The sequence below is a fragment of the Delphinus delphis genome, chromosome 20 (assembly GCF_949987515.2).
Source record: "Delphinus delphis chromosome 20, mDelDel1.2, whole genome shotgun sequence".
In the NCBI taxonomy this organism is placed as follows: Eukaryota; Metazoa; Chordata; class Mammalia; order Artiodactyla; family Delphinidae; genus Delphinus; species Delphinus delphis.
In genome coordinates this window covers 12,520,768-12,543,903 of record NC_082702.1, presented here as the reverse complement: position 1 = coordinate 12,543,903, position 23,136 = coordinate 12,520,768, and the positions used below count along the sequence as shown (strand labels likewise).

Below are 23,136 nucleotides of genomic sequence, written 5' to 3'. Positions count from 1 at the left end.
CAACGCCGGAAGCCGGACTTACCGGCCCGCGGCCGCTCTAGCCCTCGGGGTAGCCACCAGCGAGAGCACAGCGGCAACCGTCACGTGACCACCCGCACTCTCCCAGGCGCTTCCCCTCCCCACGCTAGCGAGGAGCGCGGCCAATGAGAAAGGCAATTGCCTGGCCCCCGCCGGCCCGCAGTCTAGCCGGAGTGCGCCTGCGCGCAGCGGGGGCGGTCGGGCGGGGCTCCAGCCTAGAAGGTGCGTGAGGGGCTGAGTCCAGGAGTGGGAGACGTGGAGTGCAGGTAATATGCGATCTGGGGGCGCGGCGTCTCGGCTGCCCTCCTCGTGTCGTCCTTCGAATATAATGCATCTCTCCTCTTATATCGTCCTCTGTCCCTTTATGTCCCCATTCCTCCCCTTATGTTGCATCCCGCTTACATCGTTACCACTCCCCTTATGTCGCCATCACCCTCCTTAGGTCGCCGTCAACCCCCTTAACAAAATTTCGTTCCTTTAAGTCCCCATGGCCACCAACTGTCGGAGTTACCCCCCTTTAAGTCGTGTCGCCTTCTCATATCGCCTGCACCCCTCTTTTGTTGCTATTACTCCTTTACGAAGTCCTTCTCATAAATCGTCATCATACCCCCGTGTCACCTTCGCACGCCTCCTGTCACCATCTCCGTAAGTTACGCTCACGCTTCCGTTATATCTTCCTCATCCTTTATGTCTCCATCCTTCCCCGTCCTCTGACAGTCGCTGTCCATGCCTAATGCTTCTAGTTTTCCCCATAAGGACCTGCCCTGCCCTACAGTTGTTATTCTTCCCTTCATGTCTCCGGTATTTCCCCGTGTCCCCTCTCACATATCGGGTACTAGAGCCCGTTATCCTGGCTCCACCACTAAGCATCTGGGTAACCTTGACCACCTAATCACACGTTTGCAGTCTCAGCTTCCTCATCTGTGAAACGCACACAAGGACACCTACGTCAGGGATGATTGTGAGGATCCTGCGTGTTTCTTCTTGTGACATGCCCAGCTTGATGTGGCCATTTGAGCTAATATTATTAATCATCTCACCCTCACCTTCATCCAGTCACCTTCATCCCCTCCTCATTGTCGCTCTCCCCCTCCCCCCAGCTGCCCTCATCATTACCGTGGTGTCGTCACCATTCCCTGTATCCTGATGCTCTCTGCCACACCAGCCAACCCCTGCTGTCCCACATTATGATCACTATGCTGTCCTCACCTCTGCCACATCACCACACCTGAGGGGGTGACCCATCAGCCATCACGAACCTTGCTCATGTAAATACTTAATCCCTATCTCCTTACCTTGTTGGAGTGACTGATTTCCCACCCCCAAATTGAGAGCACTTCACCAATGGCAGGAGTCGAGGAGCGCTTGGTGGGAGGAAGACTCTAGAAAGCTTAGACCCAACCCTTCCTTGACTTATAGAATTGGGGATGCAGAGAGATGAGGCAGGTCTCACCACACCTTTGTCAAACCTCAGCAACCCTGAATCCCCAGGTGGAAAAGTAAGTATCTTAGTCACTCAGCTTGCCTTAGCATGGCCATGTAGGACAGCCATTACAGTGTGTGCCTGGGGACTGGAACACCCTGGTTCCAATCTTGGTTCTAGCATTTAGTACTTAAATAATACTAAATGACCTTGGGCAGCTGGGTTAAGGGCCCTGTGCCTCAGTTGCTACATCCTGCAACATGGGAATGAAAATGCAAGTTAATTCATTCAATAAATATTTATTAAGCATGTTCTACATGCTCAGCATTGTGCTAGGCATTGGGGACACATCAGTGAATAAAACAGAGATCCTTGGCCTCATGGAGTTTACATTCTATCAGGGGTAAGACACAGTACACAAACAGGGAAGTAGATTATATGATGTGTTAGGAGGGAGTTGGGGGATGCAAAGATTATAGTTTTAAGTAGGGTGGTCTGGAGACATTTGAACAAAGACTTGAAGAGAGGAAAGAGTGACATGGCTATCTGGGGGAAGAGCGGCATTCTAGGCAGAGAGAACAGCGAATGCAAAGGTCCTGAGGTAGGAGCATGCATGGAATATTTGAGGAATAGCAAGGAGACCAGTGAGGCAGGAGAGGGATGGGGAATGAAGTCAGCAGGGTGATGGGGGCAGATCATCTGGGGTTTCATGGGCCATGGAGAAGACTTTGGCTTTACTCTGAGTGAGGTGGGAGCCATGGGAGGATTTGGAGGAGAGGAGGGATGTGATCTTATGTGACATGTCGTGACCTGAAGAAGCAGCAGCAGCTGGAGAACTTCTACCAAGGATGGATGGGCAAGAGCAGCCTGGTTGGAAGGACAGCCAGACTCCTCTTCTTAAAGCTGCACTCACATATCCTTTGTATTTGGAGAAAGCTTCAAATGTCCCTCTCAAAGATTTGGGGTGGGATGGGGTGGGGCGGGATGTTGGTAGGGGTTTTGAGAGGCTACTGGGGAGGGACGGAGGGCATCACAGATCTACAGATGTTACACAGCAGGAGAGGCAGCTGTCTACACTCAGGACCCTGCGGCAGCTTGGGCTCAAATTCTGGCTCCACCGTTTCCTGGCTGTGTCCCTTTGTGCCAGTGACTTAACCTTTCTAGGTCTTTTGTTCCCTTATCTGTTAAGCGGAGCAAAAAAAAACACTGCTGTTAGAATTGAATATATAAAGTGTTTTGAGCAGTGCCTGGTTCAGTAAACATAAGGAGACCCCGCTCTCCCACATCCTACCCTTTCACAGGCTCAGACCTCCCTGAGGGTGGCAAGGAAAAGACATTCTGCCTTATTCTGTGTTCGGGAATTGGTTTGACAGTGTAATATCCTGGCACAGAACTGAGCTCTGGGTTCAAATTCTCGGCCGACAGACCAACGCCATGTGACCTGGGCAGTGATTTCCCTGAACCCTACCTCCTCATCTGAAAAACAGGGATAATAATGCTTCTTTGCCCCAGATGTGTTGTGTTGTTCTTTTTGACCTGAGACATCAACCATTTTCATTGTTTTATTTTTCTCCAAGGCACCAACTATATGTTTCGCTCATTTAATCTACTGTCTTACTCCCTCAAAAGAATTTCTTCCTTCCTAGGGACTTTTTTTTGTTTTTTCTGTGCTATATCTCCAATTTCTAGATAAGGCTTGTCAGCAGTAGTCGTTGAATAAATACTCATTGAATGAATAGATGGATGAACTGGCCACTGAGCATCTGCCATGTACTGTCCCTGTGCTGGGTGATACTGAGGACACAGCAGTGACTGAGCCAGCCTGGCCCTGCCCTCACGGGTTTTGCAGTCCAGTGGGAGAAACAGATCCATCATCAGGTAGTGACAGCCCAGAGTGGTCAGGGCCAGGTTGGGGAAAACACAGGCAGAGGGATCTGGGCTGGGATAGAGAAGCCCAGGGGACTGTCAGATCCCAAAAAGGATGCCTGGACCAGACAGGGGGTCCGGGAGGGCTTCCTGGAGGAGGTGGTACACGAGCTGATGGGAATAAGCAACATGAAGAGGAGAAAAAGGTATGCTAGGCAGGAGGAGAAGCTGTGGGCAGGTTTGGTGGTAAAAGTGTGGTTTCAGTTCAAGGAACTGAAAAATATTAGATATGACTAGGCCATTAGGGATGGTAAGAGAATAAGCCCAAGAGGTTATTTAGGGGAGATCATTGAGGGCTTTGGGAGCCACAGTGAGGAGCTGAGACTTTATCCTGCAGATACCGGGGGCGGGGGTGCCACAGAAAGGTTTTGAGCAGAGGGTGGACAAGTCGGACTCAGATGGAGGGGGAATTGGAAGGGTTGAGTGGAGGCTGGGAGCCACAGGATGTGGCTGGAGTGGCAACCCAAGTGGGAGAGGCCAGTTCGGGGCCATGGAGGGGAGAGAAAAGGGTTGGGTGGGAGACACACATGGGAGGCCAAGTGGATAAGTTGTGGGCGGTCCAGGACAAGGCCCAGGACTCTGGGGGAGTCAGGGCTTTCTGGAGAAGGTAGCACACAGGCTGAGACCTGAAGGATGGGTAGAACAGCTCTCCTTGAAAGGGGGACCCGGGGGAGGAGCAGGTTTGGGAGAGATCCTAAGGACAGTTGGAGACATGGTGGGTGTATGGGGCTTAGGGACACCTGGGTGGAGGTGTCTAGGAGGCCATGGGACTTCTGGAGCTGAAATTCAGGGAGGAGGTGGGAATCGGAGACAGCTTTGGAGTCAGAAAGGGGGACTGAAGCTGTAATGGTGGGGAAGGTCCACAGGGGCTGTCCATGTAGGGCCCAAGAGGACATCGTAAGATGGTTGCACTTGGTCCTGGAGGCAATGGGGAGCCACAGAGGGGGTTTGAGTAGGGGTGGGACAGCTTAGATTTTTGAGTTCCAGTTCAGAAGTGTTCGCCATTCATGCTGGAGTGTTGGGGGACAGGGGGTTGTGTGTGTATTTTTTTACTTATTTAATTGTTTTTCAGACTGAGCATCTTCTCTCCCTAGAAGGGGCACCTTCTAGGGGGTCCTTTGAAATAAAAGGTCTACTGCTAAAAACAAAACAAAAAAGTTTACAAAACCAGTGCTCTGTTCTGTTTTCTGTAGACTTGACCACAGACAATTGTGCAGTCAGTCCGAAGGGGTCTGCACAATCGAATGAAAATCGGCTCCTTTAAACCCAAGAACAGTTCTGTTTTGAACCGTATGGAAGGTCCATAGGTTAGTGAATGTTTCCTGAGGTATGGCCTGCCCAGGGCTTCACGTGGGCTTCAGCAGCTAACTGGCCCCACACCCTTCTTTGCACTTTCATACGTCTTGAATCAACCTTGAATTTTACCCTCAGGCTGAGGTGTCATTATCTGCACCTACCCTATTGCTCTGGGCTTAGAACACAAGCTACTTACACATTGTGTATACACCGAGTGTCACTAGATCTAGAGAGACATCTAAGAAAGTCTTTTCTCAAGGGTTTCCATTCTACTGCTTCTTTTCTTCTGTTTTCAATAAACATTTATTGAGTGGTTACAACGTGCTAGGCACAGGGTGGGTAGAGGAATAAATCAGACATAGACTTAGCTTTTTAAGGGACACATATAGGTTTATCTATGATAAAAGTGTGTCCAGGGTACTAGGGGACACAGCTAACCAGCCAGCTTGTATCTGTGCTACCTGGCCTGCTATGGATGGTTTCACTGACTGCCCAGCAAACGTGAGGTTGGTATATTAGTCTACCCATTGTTCTGAGAATGCAAGGAACACAAGTGAGGTTCAGAGAAGGGAGCCTCTTCTCCCAGTAACACACAGAGCTGAGATCTGACCCCAGGGGGTTGGGACTGCAAGACGCACCCCCTTAAACCATTCAGAGATCCCCCAGCCACCACTCCCCAGATGGGTATAAAGTGATCACCTTTTTTTTTTTTTTTTTTTTGCGGTACGCGGGCCTCTCACTGTTGTGGCCTCTCCCGTTGCGGAGCACAGGCTCCGGACGCGCAGGCTCAGCGGCCATGGCTCACGGGCCCAGCCACTCCGCGGCATGTGGGATCTTCCCGGACCGGGGCACGAACCCGTGTCCCCTGCATCGGCAGGCGGACTCTCAACCAGTGCGCCACCAGGGAAGCCCAAGTGATCCCCTTTTTATGAATGAGGCCAGCAGGGCTCAGAGAAGTAAAGCCCCACGCCTGATGTCACTGAGTAAGAAAGTGACGGGTGGGATCTGAACCCTGGCCCCTCCAACCCAAAACACTGCTATGGAAGAGGGATCAAGTCTCCCACCCCAACCCTCACGGGTGTTCAGGGAGCTGTGAGGCAACACGTGTCTCAAAAGCCGGGTGGGCTTTGCTTCCTCCTTTTCTGTGCGCTGTGGTTCACAACCCAAGTCAGGCAGGACACAAGCCAAGGGAACAGGGAGATATTCTGTGGGCTGGTGAAACTGCACAACTCAGTCCCGCAGCCAAAACCCAGAGTGGGATTTGAACCCACGTTCTTTTAACTGAAACCACACACCCGGTCTCAGGACCTAATGAAGCTTAGGTTCTTTATGTCTCAGCGCAGAAAGAATTCAGTGAGAGACAAAGTGATAGGTAAAAAGTGGGTTTATTTAGAGAGATACACGTTCCATAGACAGAATGTGGTTCATCTCAAAAGGCAAGAACGGCCCTGGGATGAACACACTCCATAGACTGTGGGCCATCTCCGAAGGCGAGAGGTCCGGAAATATGGGGTAGTTTTTATGGGCTGGGTAATTTCATTGGCTAATGAGTGGGGGGATTATTCCAACTGTCTTGGGGAAGGGGAGGAGATTTCCAGGAATTGGGCCCCGCCCACTTTTTGGTCTTTTAGGTCACCTTGGAACTGTCATGGCACCTATGGTTGTGTCATTTAGCATATGCAAATGCATTGGTCCCCAGCCTTTTTGGCACCAGGGACCGGTTTCGTGGAAGACAATTTTTCCACGAGCGGGGTGGGTGGGGGGTGGTTCAGGCGGAGGGATGGGCAGCGGCAGATGAAGCTTCGCTCGCTCGCCCACCGATCACCTCCTGCTGTGCGACCTGCTTCCTAACAGGCCGTGGACTGCTAGCGGTCCGTGGCGCGGGTGTTGGGGACCCCTGTGCTAATATATATAATGAGGCTCAAAGTCTACTGGAAGTCAAATCTTCCGCCACCTCGGACCTAGTTGGTTCTAACCAGTTTATGCTGTATCCTCAACGTCTGTGTCATTCTTTTAAAGATTGTGCCCTGCCCCCTTCCCTCCCGTTTCACTGGGAGGGGGCACACCTGCTGGTGGAGGTGCCCCCTACACCAGCGAGGAAGCAGGGCATGAGGACCAGCCTGGACGTTGCACTGGAGCCCCGGGGTGAGTTCTAGGTTCCTGGGAACCCTGGAATTGAGGTGAGCTGAGAAGGCCAGCACTTGCCGGCCTGGCTCTGTCGGCCCAGCTGTCCATATCCTGCTTCAGTTTCACCCTGCCCTGCTCCCCCTAGGGATCTGGGGATTGAGGGTGCTGGATACCTGTCCAGCTGAGGCCACAGTCCTCTTTTGGAGACGGGGATGTTGGGGAAGGACCCCCGCAGCTAGGAACCTGAGCCTCAATTTAATTTGCATGGAAGGCCTATGTGCATTTTTTAAAATAGTGAGTAAAGGCCCACAGTAAAAAGCAGGCATCTTGCCTGGCCGAGGATGGGGAGGACGGAGGCGGAGGGAATCATGCCTTTTTTCTTTTCTTTTTGGCTGTTAGGACCCTTGAGACAATCATATTTGTTGAGAACCTCTTGCATGCCCATCCTCTGCACTTGATATATATGAATTCCTTGAGTTCGAAGGAGCCACTCAGATTTTAAACATCTCCCATTTTACATGTTCAAAATAATGTGTACACACATTATTTATTTTTGATATTTTTTAAAAAATTTATTCCTGGTCTTTTTCCCAAACTTGGTCCTCCTCAGTGTTCCCCCAAATCACACGCCCACCCCAGTCAGTTCCCCACACGGCCAGAGGGAGCCTGTAAACAGCCTGTATTCGTTTCCTGGGGCTGCTGTAACACGTGAGCACAAACTGCGTGGCTTAAAACAACAGAAATTTATTCTCTCACAGTTCTGGAGACCAGAAGTCCAAAATCAAGGTGTCAGCAGGGCCGTGCTCTCTGCAGAGCCTCTGGGGGAGATTCTGTTCCCTGCCTCCGCCAGATGCCGGTGGCTCCTGGTGCACCTGGGTTTGCGGCCCATCACTCCAGTCGCTGCCTCCCTGGTCATGTCTCGTTTCTGTCTCTTTTAGAGATACTTGCCCTTGGGTTTAGGACCCACCCAGATAATCCAGAATAATCTCATCTTTAAATCATTGACTTAATTACAGCTACAAAGACCCTTTTTCCAAATAAGGTCACATTCACAAGTTCCAGGTGTGATGACCACATCTGACATATCTTTTTTGAGGCCCCCATTCAACCCACCACAACCCCCAAAGGAGATCATGTTCCCTCCTCTGCTCAGAACCTACCCGTGGCCCCGTCCTTCTTGCCACAGTCCAGGTAGCCCAGCATGATCTGGTCCTGTCACCTCAGACTTACCTCCTCTCCCTCTTCCCACAGGCCATTCCACTACAGACACACTGGCGTCCTCGCTCTTCCCTATCCACACCAGGCACACTCCTGCCTCACGGCCTTTGCACTGGCTGTTCCCTCTGCTCAGAACACTCTTCCCCAAGATGTCCAGTAGCTCCATTCCTCCTCTGCTTGAAGTTTTTCTCCCTCAGGCATCCCCTTCTCTTCGAGGCCTTCCTTGACCTCTTTATTTAAAATTGCAAGCAATCCCAACCCCGGCCCCACCCCGTCCCTCTTCCCTGAGTCTCCATAGCACTTGTTACCTTCTAACATATAATTTAATTTCATACTGTTTTTTGTCTGTCTTTCCTCATGTCAGTTTTGTTCACAGTGATATCCCCAGTGCCTAAAACAATACCTGGTGCACAGGTACTCAATAAATGTGTGCAAAATTAATGAACAGCCTTGTAAAAAGTAGGTGCTATTCTTGCTGTGCCCATTTTGCAGATGGGGAAACTAGGGCACAGATGCACTGTCACTTCTCTGAAGTCAGTCACGTACATGCTGAGGCTCATATTAAGATCAGGCACCTGGCTCTGGGAGCCACAGTGTTAACTGCCTCGCCAATCTAACCCAGTCTACACCACCTCTTCAGGACTAGTTTTCTTTTTAAATATTGATACCTTAGGTGTATTGCTTTGATAAAAATATAACAAGTCAAAATTAAACCCATCATTACAGACCTATCATCACGGCACAATTTGAAAGCCAAAAGCTCGCTAACAAACTGAATGAAATGCATCTATTTTCTTCCTATTTTTGATTTATTACCGGCCCTCCCAGTTCCCCTGGCTCACCTTGCAGGGTCCCTCACAGCTCCGCGCCCTACCTCTGCCCAGTTTTGTTTTTGTTTATCAGCTTCCCTAATTTCACATCACCTGCTGTTCCAACCCCATATTCTTAAATAAAACATTTCTCACCAAGGCCCTTCACAAATAAATAAATAAAAGGCAAACTTGTTTCGCACCCCATGCCTCCCCCTCCTCCCACCCTCCAACCCTGCGGCCAGCCACATCCAAGACTTATCTTCTGCTTCTCTTGGTGACCTCTGGAGTTCCAAATAACCTTGATCTGTTGCCATTTCTTGCTGGATCCATTTGACCCATCCCGGTTTGGCTCGCTCCCTGCAATGATAGGAGGGGATCTAGCTGTGTTCTTCCGCCCTTGCCAATCTGGGATCGGACGTTGGGGGGAAAGGGGTTTCCAAATCATCCTTTCAGATCTAGGCAGGATATTGCGGTGAGGAGAGAACCTGGCTCCCTTTTGGAATTTCCTTCCTTTTTTCTTCTTTTTTTAAAAACACATTAATGCATGCACATGAATTTTTTAAAACGTGACAAAACCTGGGACGCGGCAACACCTGTGTAGGCTTTAGAATTATTTTTTAACCTGCACAGAGATGTTTTCTCTTCTTTTCTGTAAGTCGCTCATATTTCACAATTTTAAAAAAGAAAATAGGCGGACGATAAAAAGCAATCCTGACCCACCCCCAAATCCCGCTGTCAAGGCAACCACTTCCAACGCTGTTGCTCCCCTCAGTAATAATCCTTCTCTGCATCTGTTGACTTCCTGCCTGGATGTGGGGAAGGGGGTCCTGCCCCTCTTTCATTGAGAAAGGTGGGCGGGGAGGGGGACCTCCAATTTATTTCTCCATCTGTGGCCTTAAATCCTGCTTCGGAGATATGAGATGGTATGTGGGAAACCTTGCTTACCCCTCCAGCCAGAGCCTGGATTTAAGAGACAAAATTTTTTAAATCCTTCTCAAAATATCAGTTGACTTTTTTTTTTTAACGAAACACTGACTGCAGTCCACAGTCCAAGGGAAAACCCACCATCCCCTTCCCCCCCACCGCTCTTCCCCTCCCTTAGCGTGGGCTGTGTCTTCTAAGCTGATTTCATCGCTACGTTCCTAAATCATGTTATTCAGCCTTGATCATTCCATTTCATTTTATAATTTTTAAAGTCATTAATCTTATTTATGTATTTATTTTTGACCAGGTAATACATGCCCATGGTACAAAAATTCACAAGGTTTGCAGACGAGAAAAGATGTGGCGTTCTTTTTTCTCTTTACCTGTGGCCTCCCTACCCCACATGGGGGCTCTAGGGTGGACCGTAGCAAAGCCAATCGCTCAGCCATGTACTCTCCCTCCACCCCCGTCAGGTTGGCTGTACTGGGCGGCCGGGCCCCCCTTCTCCCTGCGGTGAGCCCGGACCGGCGCGCTCACTGCGCAGACTCCCCGCTGCAGTGGGCGGAGTCCCCTCGATCCCCGCCCCCGCCCGCCCGCCCCTGCTCAGCCTGTCGGGGCAGAAGCTGGGGCCCCGTGGAGGTAGCAGCAGCCGCCTGCCGAGTAAGGCCGAGGCCCCTCTGGGGTAGGGGAGGGGAGGATGGTTTCGGGGATGGGCTGGGGTCTGACGGGGAGGCCGCGATGGTCCTGGGCTCCCGGCCTGAGCTGTCTAGTTGTTACCTGAGGGTGAGGGCAAAGGAGCCACCTGGAAAATGACTTGTGGGTAATCCCAGGGCTGGGAGAAGCCAGGCACAAAGATTTAGGGCTCCGCTGACCCAATCCGGAGCTGTCATTTTGGGAATGTATAGGTTAGAGCTCAGAGAAGGGAAAGCGCTAATGGGGAGCAGTGTGGGTGCTGATGAGGGGCAGGGTGGGCGCTTGGGGGGGGCAGGGAGGGTACCGCAGAGGAATAGGAGGAAAGCAGAGGAGTTGGGCTTCGAGGGATTTCGAAACCCCAACTGACCAGCAGTCAGCTTCCTCCTTTAGGGGTGGCAGGCACAGTGCCAGTGGCCCCCGTGATCACAGACAAGGCGACCCAGGGAGTCCCGTGAGCCCGAGGCTGATCCGCTTTCTGTGATGTCCCCCAAAAGCCTAGAACACCCCACACAGTGCCAGCTTTTGTTCCCTGCAGTTTGGAGACCCTGACACACCCACTTTCCCACTGGAATCTGTATAACCCCTGGCTGCCCAGCAAGATGAAGCCTAAACTGATGTACCAGGAGGTAGGTGGATGGGGGACCCAGTGGGGAGGGGCTGGACCCAGCAGAGGGTGGGGGCCCCACTGAGCTGCCCTGTCACCCCCACACACACCATCATCCCTGTCCCCCAGCTGAAGGTGCCTGCCGAGGAGCCCTCCAACGAACTACCCATGAACGAGATCGAGGCGTGGAAAGCTGCAGAAAAGGTAGGAGCCCACCGCCACCCTCACTCTGTCTCAGCCATGGCCTGGGCTGCCCTCCTTGGGCTGGCTGATCACCTCCTCCTCCCCACAGAAGGCCCGTTGGGTCCTGCTGGTCCTCATCCTGGCAGTCGTGGGCTTCGGTGCCCTGATGACTCAGCTGTTTCTATGGGAATACGGCGACTTGCATCTCTTTGGGCCCAACCAGCGCCCAGCCCCCTGCTATGACCCTTGCGAGTAAGTGGAGGGGGGCGTGGGCGCCTCAGATGGTGGGGGGAGGGGCCCTGCCAGGCCAGGGACACTTCAACACGCACTAAGCAGGGCCTGCACCCAGTGGTCGAGACAGAATAAGGTGATCGCCGACTCCCAAGTGGACCGTCACGGTTCTTCCCTCCATGCCCACCTCCTTCCCCCACACTGTTGCCATGGCAGCCACAGCATCATCTTCTATCTGTCTGTGAACAGACACACATGGCATCTTCCATCCATATCTGTGGACAGACACACACACACACACACACAGACATGCACATGCACAACCTTCCTTCCACGCCTCTAGACAGACAAATGCAGACACACAGAGAATCATGAGTACCGACACAAATACACATAGTCTTCCGTCCTCCGTGGGCAGAGAAGTGAGCACTCACATTCCAGCCCCCTATGGCTGATTCTGCCTCCCCCCACCCCCCAGAGCAGTGCTGGTGGAGAGCATTCCCGAGGGCCTGGACTTCCCCAATGCCTCCACAGTCAACCCCTCCACCAGCCAGGCCTGGCTGGGCCTGCTCGCCGGTGCCCACAGCAGCCTGGACATTGCCTCCTTCTACTGGACCCTCACCAACAACGACACCCACACTCAGGAGCCCTCTGCTCAGCAGGTACCTGGCAACCTGGGCCCTAGCTGGCAGCGGGTGGGGGGGCGGGGGGGGCGGTTGGAGGGAGGCACTGGGGAGGTGGATGAAAGGGGTTTCCCTATAGCCCGGGAGACAGGTGGACATGTCTCACACAGCGGGTTGGACACAGGTGTGTGGAAGCAACTGTCTTCACGTGGCCCTCTGGACTGGGGGCGTTTTGTCACAGTCATCTGGAGGCCTCTGAATGTCAGGGTATGGGTTTGGTTACGAGGGATTAGGCTGGCAGATATCACTCACCCACAAGCTGCCCCGACCCTGTCACACAAAGAAATGGAAACATGGAGTGAGTACCAGCCCAGCCTCAAGCCAGGCTGCCACTTCCCAGCTGTGTGACCTTGGGCAGGTCACTTCACCTCTCGGTCTTCAGTTTCCTCATCTGTAGAATGGGGGAATATCTAGCACTCCCCTCTTGTGAGGATGAAACGGGCTAATCCCTGCCAGTTACAGCACAATGCCCGACAGAGTCAGCCCTTCATAAGCATTTGCTCTGATAGCCTTGTTAGGGTCTGCAGACAAACTTAAAAAACGTAAAACTTCAAGATTTGAAAAGGAACAGCCTAGGTGGATAAGCCCTTCATCGAAAGACATGGTGAATTTGTCCCTTTTTTTCCCCTTTCCTTGCTGCCACTCTTTGTCAGAGGTAGGCTTAAAATGTATTAAAATCATGAGGTTTATTAAGCACTGCCTGAAAAAATATACGACAGTTAAAAATGATATGAGTTGGAAATTCCCTGGCGGTCCAGTGGTTAGGACTCTGCAGTTTCACTGCCAAGGGCGCGGGTTCAGTCCCTGGTTGGATAACTAAGATCCCACAAGCCAAAAAAAAAAAAAAGTCATGAGCTCCCACGCCCTGCTGGTTCCTACTGGAATGGTTCAAAGCACAAAGCAGAGACATAGGAGGCAGACCATCTGAGTTCAAATCCTGCTTCCCCATTGATTTCTCCAATGCTCAGTTTCCCCATCTGCACCTTGGGATATACTCAGATTTGCCTCATCAGTGAGAGTGGTGAGAAGTCAGTGAGTTCACATGTAAAGGAGCTTAGAGGGGCCCTGGCTCACAGTAGAAACCAGGGAATCAATGGCTGTTGCTATTAATGTTATTGGCATCATCAGGCCTCACCCAAACCTTCCCAGACCCCAAGCCTGCACTGTGCCCCCAACATCCTGCAAGGTGCCCAGAGGTCCCTTCTGTGACGGGCATTGATACTTCCAAGTCAGGATCTTGGGAAGGTCCCGTGAAGGGCAGGAGTGGCAGGGAGGCCCTAGCAGGGCTCAGAGCGCCAATTATTAAAACAGATAAAGGGACTTCCCAGGTGGTCCAATGGTTAAGACTCTGCACTTCCACTGCGGGGGGTACGGGTTCAATCCCTGGTCGGGGAACTAGGATCCCGCATGCCACGCAGTGTGGCCAAAAAATCAATAAAATACAACAGATACAGGTTTTAACATCTTAACCTGTGTAAAGCCTTCCCTGAGTGTACCGGCTAATGTAAAGCCTGATCAGATCTAGAAGCTTAATCTCAAAACAGCTCCATGGGGGGTCCTGCGTGGGGTTGGAGAGTTGGCTCATCCAGCCCCTCAGAGGCTCTCCCCTCCTCCCAGGGCGAGGAGGTCCTCCGGCAGCTACAGACCCTGGCACCCCGAGGTGTGAAGGTCCGCATTGCCGTGAGCAAGCCAAGTGGGCCCCAGCCCCAGGCAGATCTGCAGGCCCTGCTGCAAAGCGGTGAGCTAGGGGGCAGCTGGGGGTGGGCTGGGCCTGGGGCTGCCCAAGCCAGCACCCTGACCACCACCCCTGTCTGTCCAGGTGCCCAGGTCCGCACAGTGGACATGCAGAAGCTGACCCATGGCGTCCTGCACACCAAGTTCTGGGTGGTAGACCAGACCCACTTCTACCTCGGCAGTGCCAACATGGACTGGCGTTCCCTGACCCAGGTCTGCCTGCACCCTGCCCACCGCCCTTCTAGGCCGCTCCCTGCCCCACAGGGCGCCCGGCCTCCAGCTGCGCCCCGCCTCAACCCCAGAGTCCTCTCTTCCAGTCTCTGCAATGGCTTCCTTCCCACCTCCTACCTAACATCCCCAAATCCAGCCCTCCACCACACTCGCTCTGCTCAGGGAAGCCCCTCTGATCCCCGATGGCATCTACAGGACATTCCAGGCCCTGTCCACCCATTTGACCTTCATGATTCACTCTCTGCATGCCTGCTCTAAGCCCAGCCCTGTTCTGATGCTGGGAACATGGTGGACCTCTTGGAACCCCTGGTCCAGGGTGGAGACGGGCCTGTCACCAGTGTCAGCCCAAAAGGGTCAAGTCTGAGTTGGTGGCGAGGCGGGAGCACAAGTGGAGGGGTCAGGACCAGGACGGGCGACCCAACCTGGGGTACCAGGGAAAGTCTCCCAAAAGAGATGAAAACTAATCTGATAACTGGAGGAGCCCCGCGGGGAGATGCTGAACACACAGCTCTCCCTGAGACATCCCCTGTGCCTGTCCTCCCAGTCCAATGGGGAGGCAGGTTTGTCACCAGAGAGGGTGATGAAGGAGGCCCAAGGGACCCTGAGAGCCTCAAGGAATGCCTGACACAATCTGGGCAGTCAAGGCAGGATTCCCGGAGGAGGAAACTGTCAGCTGAGACCTAAGACTGAGTAGGAGCTCAGTGGAGGGTAGAAGCAACAGTGTACGCAAAGGTTCAGGAAACCTGGAGCTTTGGAATAACTGATTTTCACCAAAACTTAAGATTTTAATCTTGAGTCAAGATCATGTCCATCCCAGGACTTTAGCTGGGGGAAGGGGGGTGGGGGCACGGTTAAGGGGCAGAAAGAAAGGAGACAGGGGCAGAGAGAGGGGGAGATAGAAGGGCAAGGGGCAGGAAGGGGGACTTGTTGGGGGGCAGGGGGAAGGGCTGCAGGTGTCCATGTCATCTGTGGGCACCAGGCCATCGTCCCCGGGCTCAGCATTGCCCTCCCACAGGTCAAGGAGCTGGGCGTGGTCATGTACAACTGCAGTTGCCTAGCTCGAGACCTGACCAAGATCTTCGAGGCCTACTGGTACCTGGGCCAGGTGGGCAGCTCCATCCCATCAACCTGGCCCCGGCCTTATGACACCCGCTACAATCAAGAGACACCAATGGAAATCTGCCTCAACGGAACTCCTGCTCTGGCCTACCTGGCAGTGAGTCCGAGGGAAGAGGGGCCTGTCACACCCCGGCCACATCCCTTCTCTCGGCCCCCATCAAGCCCTGCCTAGTGACTTGGTAGGGATGGGGGTTCCTGACCACTGGCTGTCACTTCTGCTCACTCGGGGCCTGGGCTGTGTCCCAACCTCCCTAGGCCTTGGTTTCACATAGAAAATAAGTATTGCAATATTTACCACCTCTTAGGGCTAGTGAGAGGCACGGCTGGGTCCATGCAGGCCGAGCCCTGGGTGACCTGTCCAGTATAGCTGCATGTCGCATTTTTAATCAATTAAAATGAACTACAGTTAAAAACTGAGTTCCTCAGTCACACTAGCCACATTTCAAGTGCTCAGCAGCTACACACAGCAAGCAGTTGGCATACGGGGCAGTGCAGATAGAGAACGTTTCCATCAATGTGGAAAGTTCTATGGGACAGCACCCACTATTGCCCTTGGCACTCTGGACAAGGCACCGCTGCTTTTAGCTGTTGATATTTTCACTAGTTGGGGTGGCCAACCTGGGTCCCCCCCAGCAAGTCACCTGGCCAGGCCCAGTGTCATCCTGGAGGGCCCACACTAAGGCATGGATGGAGGGACACGATTCATTGGGGTCCTTTGCTCCAGTGACCACCCACGGGACATTAATGGTTCCCCCGTTACCACTACCCCTTTCAGAGCTCGAGTTTGCTCACCTGTTGTGAGGATGGAGAGAGCTGGGTGAAGGGCCTGGTGTGGCTGGGCACATGAGTGCCATCAGGCTGGACTGTAAGTCAGGGACAAAAGTGATTAGAGCAGAGGTCCTCAAACTTGAGCATGCATTAGAATCACCAGAAGGGCTTGTGGAAAGCCAGATTCCTGGGCTCCACCCCAGCACCTTGGTTCTGTGTGCCATGGCAGTGAGGCCCAAGAACTTGCATTTCTAACAAGTTTCCAGGTGATGCTGTTGCTGCCTGACCAGGGACCTCATGTCGAGAACCACTGGGTTAGAGCATAAGTTCTGGAACCAGACAGCCTAGGTTCAAACCCTGGCTCCATTTATCAGCTGTGTGACCTTAGGCAAATCACTTACCCTCTCTGAGCCTCCGTTTGCTCACCTGCAAAAAAAGACGGTGGTAATTATCCCTCTCCTTCATGGAGGCTGAGCATTAGTGAGACCCGCAGGACCTGGCTCGTGACAAGCTGTCTGTAGCAGGGGTCCACTGTGAAGGACATGTGTCTTGACTGTCCCCTCGTCCCCCAGAGTGCACCCCCACCACTGTGTCCAAGTGGCCGCACCCCAGACTTGAAAGCCCTGCTCAACGCGGTGGACAATGCCCGGAGTTTCATCTACATCGCGATCATGAACTACCTGCCCACCATGGAGTTCTCCCACCCGCACAGGTACCGCTGGGCGCGTGGACAGGGGTTGGGGTAGGGAGCCACCGTGAGTGGAAGAGGAGACAGGAGAGAGAGCGATGGGGCCCAGAAAGCAGGCACGGGGCCAAGACCAAGGCACAGAGGGAGGGGATGCCATGGGGAGAGACAGAGGTGACAGGGAGAGTGGGTCTGGATGGTCAAGACAAGGAGAAGGGGACAGAGAAGAGGATGAGAATATTCGGGGGGTGGTGTGGAGACGGGGGACTGGAGGCTTAAGGCAGAGGATGCAGGATGTGGGATTTCTGCAGGTAGGAGGCAGGGAATGTGGGCTGGATATGGGATGACGGGCTTGGGAGGTAGGACTAAGGGTATTCAGGTTTGGGGCGGCAGGGTTGGGCTTTGAGATCTGGGATAGGAAGTGGCGATGACTGGACTCTGGGGGCTCAGAGCAGGTAGTCTGGGGGCAGCAGACAAGACAATGAGAAGATTGGTGGGGGGAGCAGGGCTTGGAGCTAGAGATGGGGTGGGGGCTTGGGGCTTCTCAGAAGCTGCAGCGGGCCCCAGGCCTGGCTCCCTAAAGCTGAAGTGAGGCCTCCCTCCGCATCCTGCACCCCCCTCCCCAAGGTTCTGGCCTGCCATTGACGACGGGCTGCGGCGGGCTGCCTATGAGCGGGGCGTCAAGGTGCGCCTGCTGGTCAGCTGCTGGGGGCACTCTGAGCCATCCATGCGGGCCTTCCTGCTCTCCCTGGCTGCCCTGCGTGACAACCACACCCACTTTGACATCCAGGTGGTAAGCACCTACCCCAGACCTACCCATCAGCCCCTATGCGGGGCAGTACCGGGGACACAGCAATCGTGGAGCTCACCTGTCACCTGACAGGGACGACCCACAGTGGGCTGTGCCCTGATTGGCCAGAATCAAGGGCACGGGCAGAGGGGTTAGGGCTGGGATGGGGAAGCCCAGCAGAAGCTCCTGCCGCAGCCTGAGGGGTCGTGGAAGACTTTCTGGAAAAGGGGACATCTGAGGTAAGACCTAAGGGATAAATAGTCATTCTAGAGGGAACAGGCGGCATATGAGGCGACAGGGTCCTCCCTTTCAGCTGGCGTTTACCGAGTACCCGTGCTGGCCCCCAGGCCCGCGAGGGAAGCAGCTGAGTCCCCAGTCCCGCAGACCTGGTGCCACTCCCCACCCCAGACCCTGGGGCTTCTCTAACCCAACCCCGCATCTCCCCTCCCTCTCAGAAACTCTTTGTGGTCCCTGCGGACGAGGCCCAGGCCCGAGTCCCTTACACCCGCGTCAACCACAACAAGTACATGGTGACTGAACGTGCCACCTACATCGGTGAGCGTCCTGGGCGCCGCTGGGGTGGGGGGACGGAAGGGGGTCCAGGCAGCACCACGGGCCCTGACTCTCTGGACCCCCGCTCCCCGTAGGAACCTCCAACTGGTCCGGCAGCTACTTCACCGAGACAGCGGGCACCTCGCTGCTGGTGACGCAGAACGGGCGGGGTGGCCTGCGGAGCCAGCTGGAGGCCGTTTTCCTGAGGGACTGGGACTCCCCTTACAGCCATGACCTTGACACCTCAGCCGACAGCGTGGGCAACGCCTGTCGCCTGCTCTGAGGCCCGGTCCAGCGGACAGGCCAGGCCTGCGAGGCCCCCGCGGGCGCGGGTGTTCCGGGTCTCAATCCCTGTCCCCGTGCCCCCGCTTCTGTCTGCCCCGTCGTGGCTCCCACAGGCTCCCCCCCTGCTCTCCCGCTTCTACCTCCGCCCCCGCCAGCCTGATGCTGTGGCCGCAGAGGACCCAGCCAAGCTGGGGGAGGGATCAGCCCCCGAAGAAGTAGGGGTGCATGCTGGGCCTGGCCCCCTGGCCCACCCCACTTTCCAGGGCAAAGAGGGCCTGAGGTCATAATAAGAAGTAAATAACTTGTGTGTACAGCCTGTGCCTGACCGAGTGGTGTGAGGTGGGGTGCCGGGTAGGGGACAGCTGGCATGGGCCTCTGGTGGGGACACCTTCACGCATGCTGAGCCCTCAGCATGTGACCCGTGTGGTTTGGTGTGTACTGGACGCTCAGCACATGGCTGGTGTGTGCTGAGCCCTCAGTGGGTGACCAGCGTGGGCTGGCGTGCGCTGAGCCGTCGGCGCACACTGCACGTGAGCTGGCGTGTGCTGAGCATGCGCGTGTGACCTCGAGGGCTGGCATGAACCGAGCCTCACGTAGCCAGCATGGCACAGCGTGTGCTGCACGCTCGGCACGTCCCCAGCCAGATGCGCGCGTGCTGAGCCACCGCCATAGCCCGAGGGTGGACTCGCACGTCTGGACACGAGAGCATGTGCCAAGCGTGAATTTACATACACCTGCTGAGTGAACTTACACGTCGCATGTCCCAAGCATGGATGAGTGCATGCCAAGCCTGTCACGTGTGGCAAAGACAGGTCAACAGACGCTGAGAACCTGGCATCGGGCAAGCTCAGACTGGCACCTGCTGAGCACCAAGGATGTTCTGAGGGTGGATTCTTACGTGCCAGGCACTGAGCATATTTAAGGGATGGGTCAGTGTGCCAAGCACAGTCTCCAGCCTGAGCCAATGGCTGACTGGGTGCAGCATTAGAGAGCAGGGCCTGGGTGCCCCCCTGAACTCCACCCCCGTGCCAGTCCAGGCCTCAGGCAGGGAGGACAGGCATGAGGCAGTACTGCTGAACAGTGCTTTATTGAAATAAACAGAGGCAGCAGGGCCAGTGGGGTGCAGCCCCCTTCCTGCGTCCCTCTGGCCGAGGGGGCCACGGGCCAGACCCCAAAACCCTCCTGTGTTCGGGGTGTGTGTGCAGGCATGCACCGTGAGCGGGGCGGGAGGAATGGGGTATTTCTGGATAATTATCTTTCTGTAAGAATAATTTGTCGGTTCAGGGGATAGCTCTGAGGAGGGGATGCCAGCCCCTCTAGCGCATCACCCAGTGATGGGCAGGGTTGGAGTCACCATCAGTGGTGCCCGCCGACGTGCTGCACAAAGCTGGTGGCCCGGGGTGGACCATGCGGGTGGGTGTGGCGTGGTGGGAGCCCCTGAGCCCGTGGCCCCCCGACGCCCTCCAGGGTCCAGTCTGGCTGACCCAGCCATTCCCCAGGACAGCTGCTGAGGTCGAAGAACTCATGGCCTGGCCTCTGTTGGGGAGAAGAGATGGGCATCAGCCAGGAAGTGCACCCCACCCCACCCCGGAACAACCACGCTGCCCCTCATGGACTCCTGATCCCAGCTGCATCCTTGTCAATTCCCGAGGACGATTTTGTACATCCTGAACCCCCATCCCATTTTGGAGGCTTAAATGCTGTGTGTTGAGACCTTAATGTGTCCTGAAGGTGTGTTTGCTGAGGCCCTGTCACATCTTCCTGGGGTGGGGGCCTGAGCTGTCCCGTGGCCTATATCGCTTCCCATATGTGGATTACTGTGTTCTGAGTTCTTACACAGCCTTAATACGGGTTAGTGTTTGCTGAGCTTCATCGCATCCTACGGGTATATTAGTGTTTGCTGAGCCTTGTCACATCCTGAGGGTGGGCTAGTAGTGTGTGTTGGATCCTGGGCCAGCTGCGGGCCATGCAAATGTACGGGAGGCAAAGTTGGTTCACTATGCCCCGATCCTAGAGCTCTGGGGAGGCCCTGATCCCAGAACCACCTGCCTCCTAGCTGCCCCCTGGGTCACCTCAGCATCCACGGTCATGTCCTTGATGTCCGGCCCATCCCTGTCCCACTGCGGGATGGCAGGCAGCTCCGCAGAGGCCCCTCGCCGCTCTCCTTCCGCGCAGCCGCCGCCCCTGCACGGGGCGTCTTCCTCGGGCGAGGCCTGGCTCAGCCGGATGAGGTTGCTGAAGTTGGACTTGGAGCCTGTGGGTGGCTTGTGGGCCTTGCGGTGGCCTGCCAGGCGGCTGCCGTAGAAGGCCAGGATGGGCTCGGGGCCGGAGTCGGGCACCCAGCGGCCGGCAGCGGCGGCCTTGAGCGGGGCCAGCACGTCGGGGACGACGTCGGTGCGGGTCTCGCCCCACAGCCCACTCCCCGCCTCCTGCAGACTCAAGTCGTCCAGCTGATCGATGGCCTTTTGCACGCCCGGTGCCTTCTCCTCCCGGAACAAAGGCCCGCTGCCCAGACCCACGGTCTCCTCCTCCTCGGTCAGACCGTAGTAGGGGGGCCTGTCTTCCGCGGCATCCACGGCAGACATGGGCGTCTTGCCCTCCACCTGCAGGGAGAGGCGGCAGCTGTGCAGCGAGAGCTGGTAGTAGCGGGTGGTCTCATGGGCGCTGCGCAGCTGCTGCATGGACACGAAGGGGTGGCGCAGGGCGGCGCTGGGGCTGATGCGCTCGTGCGACTCCCACGTCAGCATGCGCTTGATCAGCTCCACCATGCTCTTGAGGTCGGCGTGCTCCGCCAGCGCCTCGCGGTCGGGGAAGGTTAGCCGACGGACTGCCCTGCTGCCGTTCACCACCTCTATCTGGTCCAGTGACTTGAGCATGTACTTGCGGCGCTCTAGTGGGCGCACCTGGTGGGACGCAGGGTGGGGCAGGGGTTGACATCGAGTCCAGGACTTGGGCCCCAGGTACTTCTGTGGTGGAGCCCACGTGTGACCCCCCCCAGCGTCCAGTGGGCCCTCCAGCCTGGCCCAGAGCTCTGTCGTGGCTATGAAGTCCACCCACAGGAACCTGGACTTCCAGTTCTGCCCATGATCTGACTTGGAGCTCCCTTGCATCTGGGGGGGCACACCTGCTCACTAACACCAGAACCCCTCTAGTCTAATCCAGACCCCTCCTACTGCTGCAGGAAGGACAGCTGACTGTGATCTCTGGTCCTCCTCTTGTCTACCCCAGGTGTCGCACTGACCCAAGTTTCACACCTTGCCCCAGCCCTCCAGTCCTCCCTCGAGCCATGGGTCCAGCCCCTACCAGCAGCTAGCAGAAGGGCTGCCCTAAACCTCTACTGCTCCTCGGAATCAAATCCAGAACCCTCTTGCTGCCACAGCTGATCCCCACATCTGATCCCGGCCCTCAGGCCTCCGAGGAGTCAAGCCCAGACAATTCTTGCCAAATTCTTTAACCACGACCAGCTCGGGAGTTATCAGAGGATCTGCCATATGCTTTCGGTCCCACCTTTGGTCTCGCTCAGACCCCTCTCTCGCTGTGACAGCTCCCACGGCTGGTCCACACTTCCAGTCCTTTCTGCTGTCTCAGCCAGATTCTTGCCACACAAGTCTGATGACCGCAGTCACAGAGGTGGCAGACAGGCTGCCCTGACTTCCAGTCCCACCTGGGGTCTCCCTCGGATCCCTCTGGCTGTGACAACCCCCCCAGCTGGCCCTCAAGTTTCCAGTCCTCTCTGAGATCTAACCGAGATTCTTTTCTTGATGCTGCAAGCTGCCTCGCCGACGGCCCTCCCCCCACCTGCCCCTCTACCTTGGTCTCAGCCAGGTAGTCGGCCGAGGACTTCAGCTGCCAGGGGTTGGCGGCGTCGGGGTGAGGGTTGCGCTTGAAGAAGTGGTGGGCCTTACAGGCGGCGTGCAGCACGTGGGGCTTGGGCAGGCCCTGGGTCTCACAGATGTAGCGCACCTGGTCGTACTCGTTGTTGCCTGGGTAGAGGGGCCAGCCCAGGTGCAGCTCAGCCATGACGCAGCCCAGGGACCACACGTCCACCTTCTCACAGAAGGGCAGCCCCAGCAGAATCTCGGGGGCCCGGTAGAAGCGAGACTGGATATACGGCCCCTTGACGTAGCGCACCTCGCTGAATATGCTGGCCGAGCCGAAGTCGATCACCTGAGCGGAGGGAGGGAGGGAGGCAAGTGGGCCGGGACAGCCGCTCGATCCGAGCCTCCCCGGCATCTCTTGCCGGTGTCTTTCTGCATCTGCCATCTGACTGTCGCTACATCTGTGAATCTTGATCTCTTGTTTACGTCCCTGTCTGTCTCCTCCAGCCTTTGTCTCTGGTTTGCGTACTTGTCTCTCTGTCTCTGTTTGTCTCCACTAGAACTTATGTCCATGAGGGTTAAGACCTGTCTCTTTCTCTCTCACCCCACGCCTTGTCCATCAGCAAATCTTGCCGGCTGGGTAGAGGGGCCAGCCCAGGTGCAGGTCAGCCACGATGCAGCCCAGGGACCACACGTCCACCTTCTCAAAGAAGGGCAGCCCCAGCAGAACACCTTCTGTTCTGCCCACTCTGCATCCCAGCCGCAGCCCCACCCTAGTCCTGTCCTCCCCCTGGCTAGACGAATGTAAGGGCCTCCTTGCGGGTCTCCCTGTTCCTCCCTCTCCCTCCAGTCTGCTTCTCACATGCAGCCCGAGGGACCCTGTGACCACCTAAGTCAGATCACGTCCCTCTCCTGCTCAGAATCTTCCTGTGGCTTTACCACATCCTGTGTTAAAAGCCAAAGTCTTCACCCTGGCCCACAAGTCTCCAACAATCTGCCCGGTCCCCTCTCTGCCC

General features: G+C 55.4%; 2 protein-coding genes across 4 annotated transcripts; one reads left to right on the top strand and one right to left on the bottom strand.

The window, feature by feature from the left end:
- Window positions 1-152: 152 nt before the first annotated feature.
- Window positions 153-19,654, top strand: PLD3 (phospholipase D family member 3). 3 transcript variants are annotated; one of them, XM_060000852.1, is made up of 13 exons: window positions 153-284; window positions 10,218-10,404; window positions 10,973-11,063; window positions 11,171-11,245; window positions 11,334-11,476; window positions 11,934-12,117; window positions 13,756-13,876; window positions 13,958-14,085; window positions 15,119-15,319; window positions 16,563-16,702; window positions 17,303-17,468; window positions 17,921-18,020; window positions 18,113-19,654. In XM_060000852.1, the coding sequence occupies exons 3-13, from the start codon at window positions 11,037-11,039 to the stop codon at window positions 18,298-18,300; spliced, it is 1,473 nt and encodes a 490-aa protein (XP_059856835.1). In that variant the 5' UTR covers window positions 153-284; window positions 10,218-10,404; window positions 10,973-11,036; the 3' UTR covers window positions 18,301-19,654. The 3 variants fall into 3 exon arrangements, with proteins under 3 accessions (XP_059856835.1, XP_059856836.1, XP_059856834.1); XM_060000851.1 differs by lacking the exon at window positions 153-284 and adding an exon at window positions 6,683-6,808; XM_060000853.1 differs by lacking the exon at window positions 10,218-10,404 and having other exon boundaries at window positions 217-284.
- Window positions 19,655-19,658: 4 nt separating this feature from the next.
- On the bottom strand, window positions 19,659-22,693 carry HIPK4 (homeodomain interacting protein kinase 4). Its single transcript, XM_060000644.1, has 4 exons — window positions 22,607-22,693; window positions 22,113-22,469; window positions 20,375-21,205; window positions 19,659-19,838 (listed from the first exon to the last, which is right to left on the bottom strand). The coding sequence occupies exons 1-4, from the start codon at window positions 22,691-22,693 to the stop codon at window positions 19,659-19,661; spliced, it is 1,455 nt and encodes a 484-aa protein (XP_059856627.1).
- Window positions 22,694-23,136: the final 443 nt, after the last annotated feature.

Excerpts from the sequence above, each read along its gene's own strand:
- PLD3 (XM_060000852.1), top strand. The coding sequence starts at position 11,037 with ATGAAGCCTAAACTGATGTACCAGGAG. Across the intron at positions 13,877-13,957 it reads GCAGGCCCTGCTGCAAAGCG|GTGCCCAGGTCCGCACAGTG; the intron begins GTGAGCTAGGGG and ends CTGTCTGTCCAG. Across the intron at positions 18,021-18,112 it reads TGAACGTGCCACCTACATCG|GAACCTCCAACTGGTCCGGC; the intron begins GTGAGCGTCCTG and ends CGCTCCCCGTAG.
- HIPK4 (XM_060000644.1), bottom strand. The coding sequence starts at position 22,693 with ATGGACATAAGTTCTAGTGGAGACAAACAGAGACAGAGAGACAAGTAC. Across the intron at positions 22,470-22,606 it reads TGGAGGAGACAGACAGGGAC|GTGATCGACTTCGGCTCGGC; the intron begins GTAAACAAGAGA and ends CCCTCCGCTCAG. Across the intron at positions 21,206-22,112 it reads ACTACCTGGCTGAGACCAAG|GTGCGCCCACTAGAGCGCCG; the intron begins GTAGAGGGGCAG and ends GCGTCCCACCAG.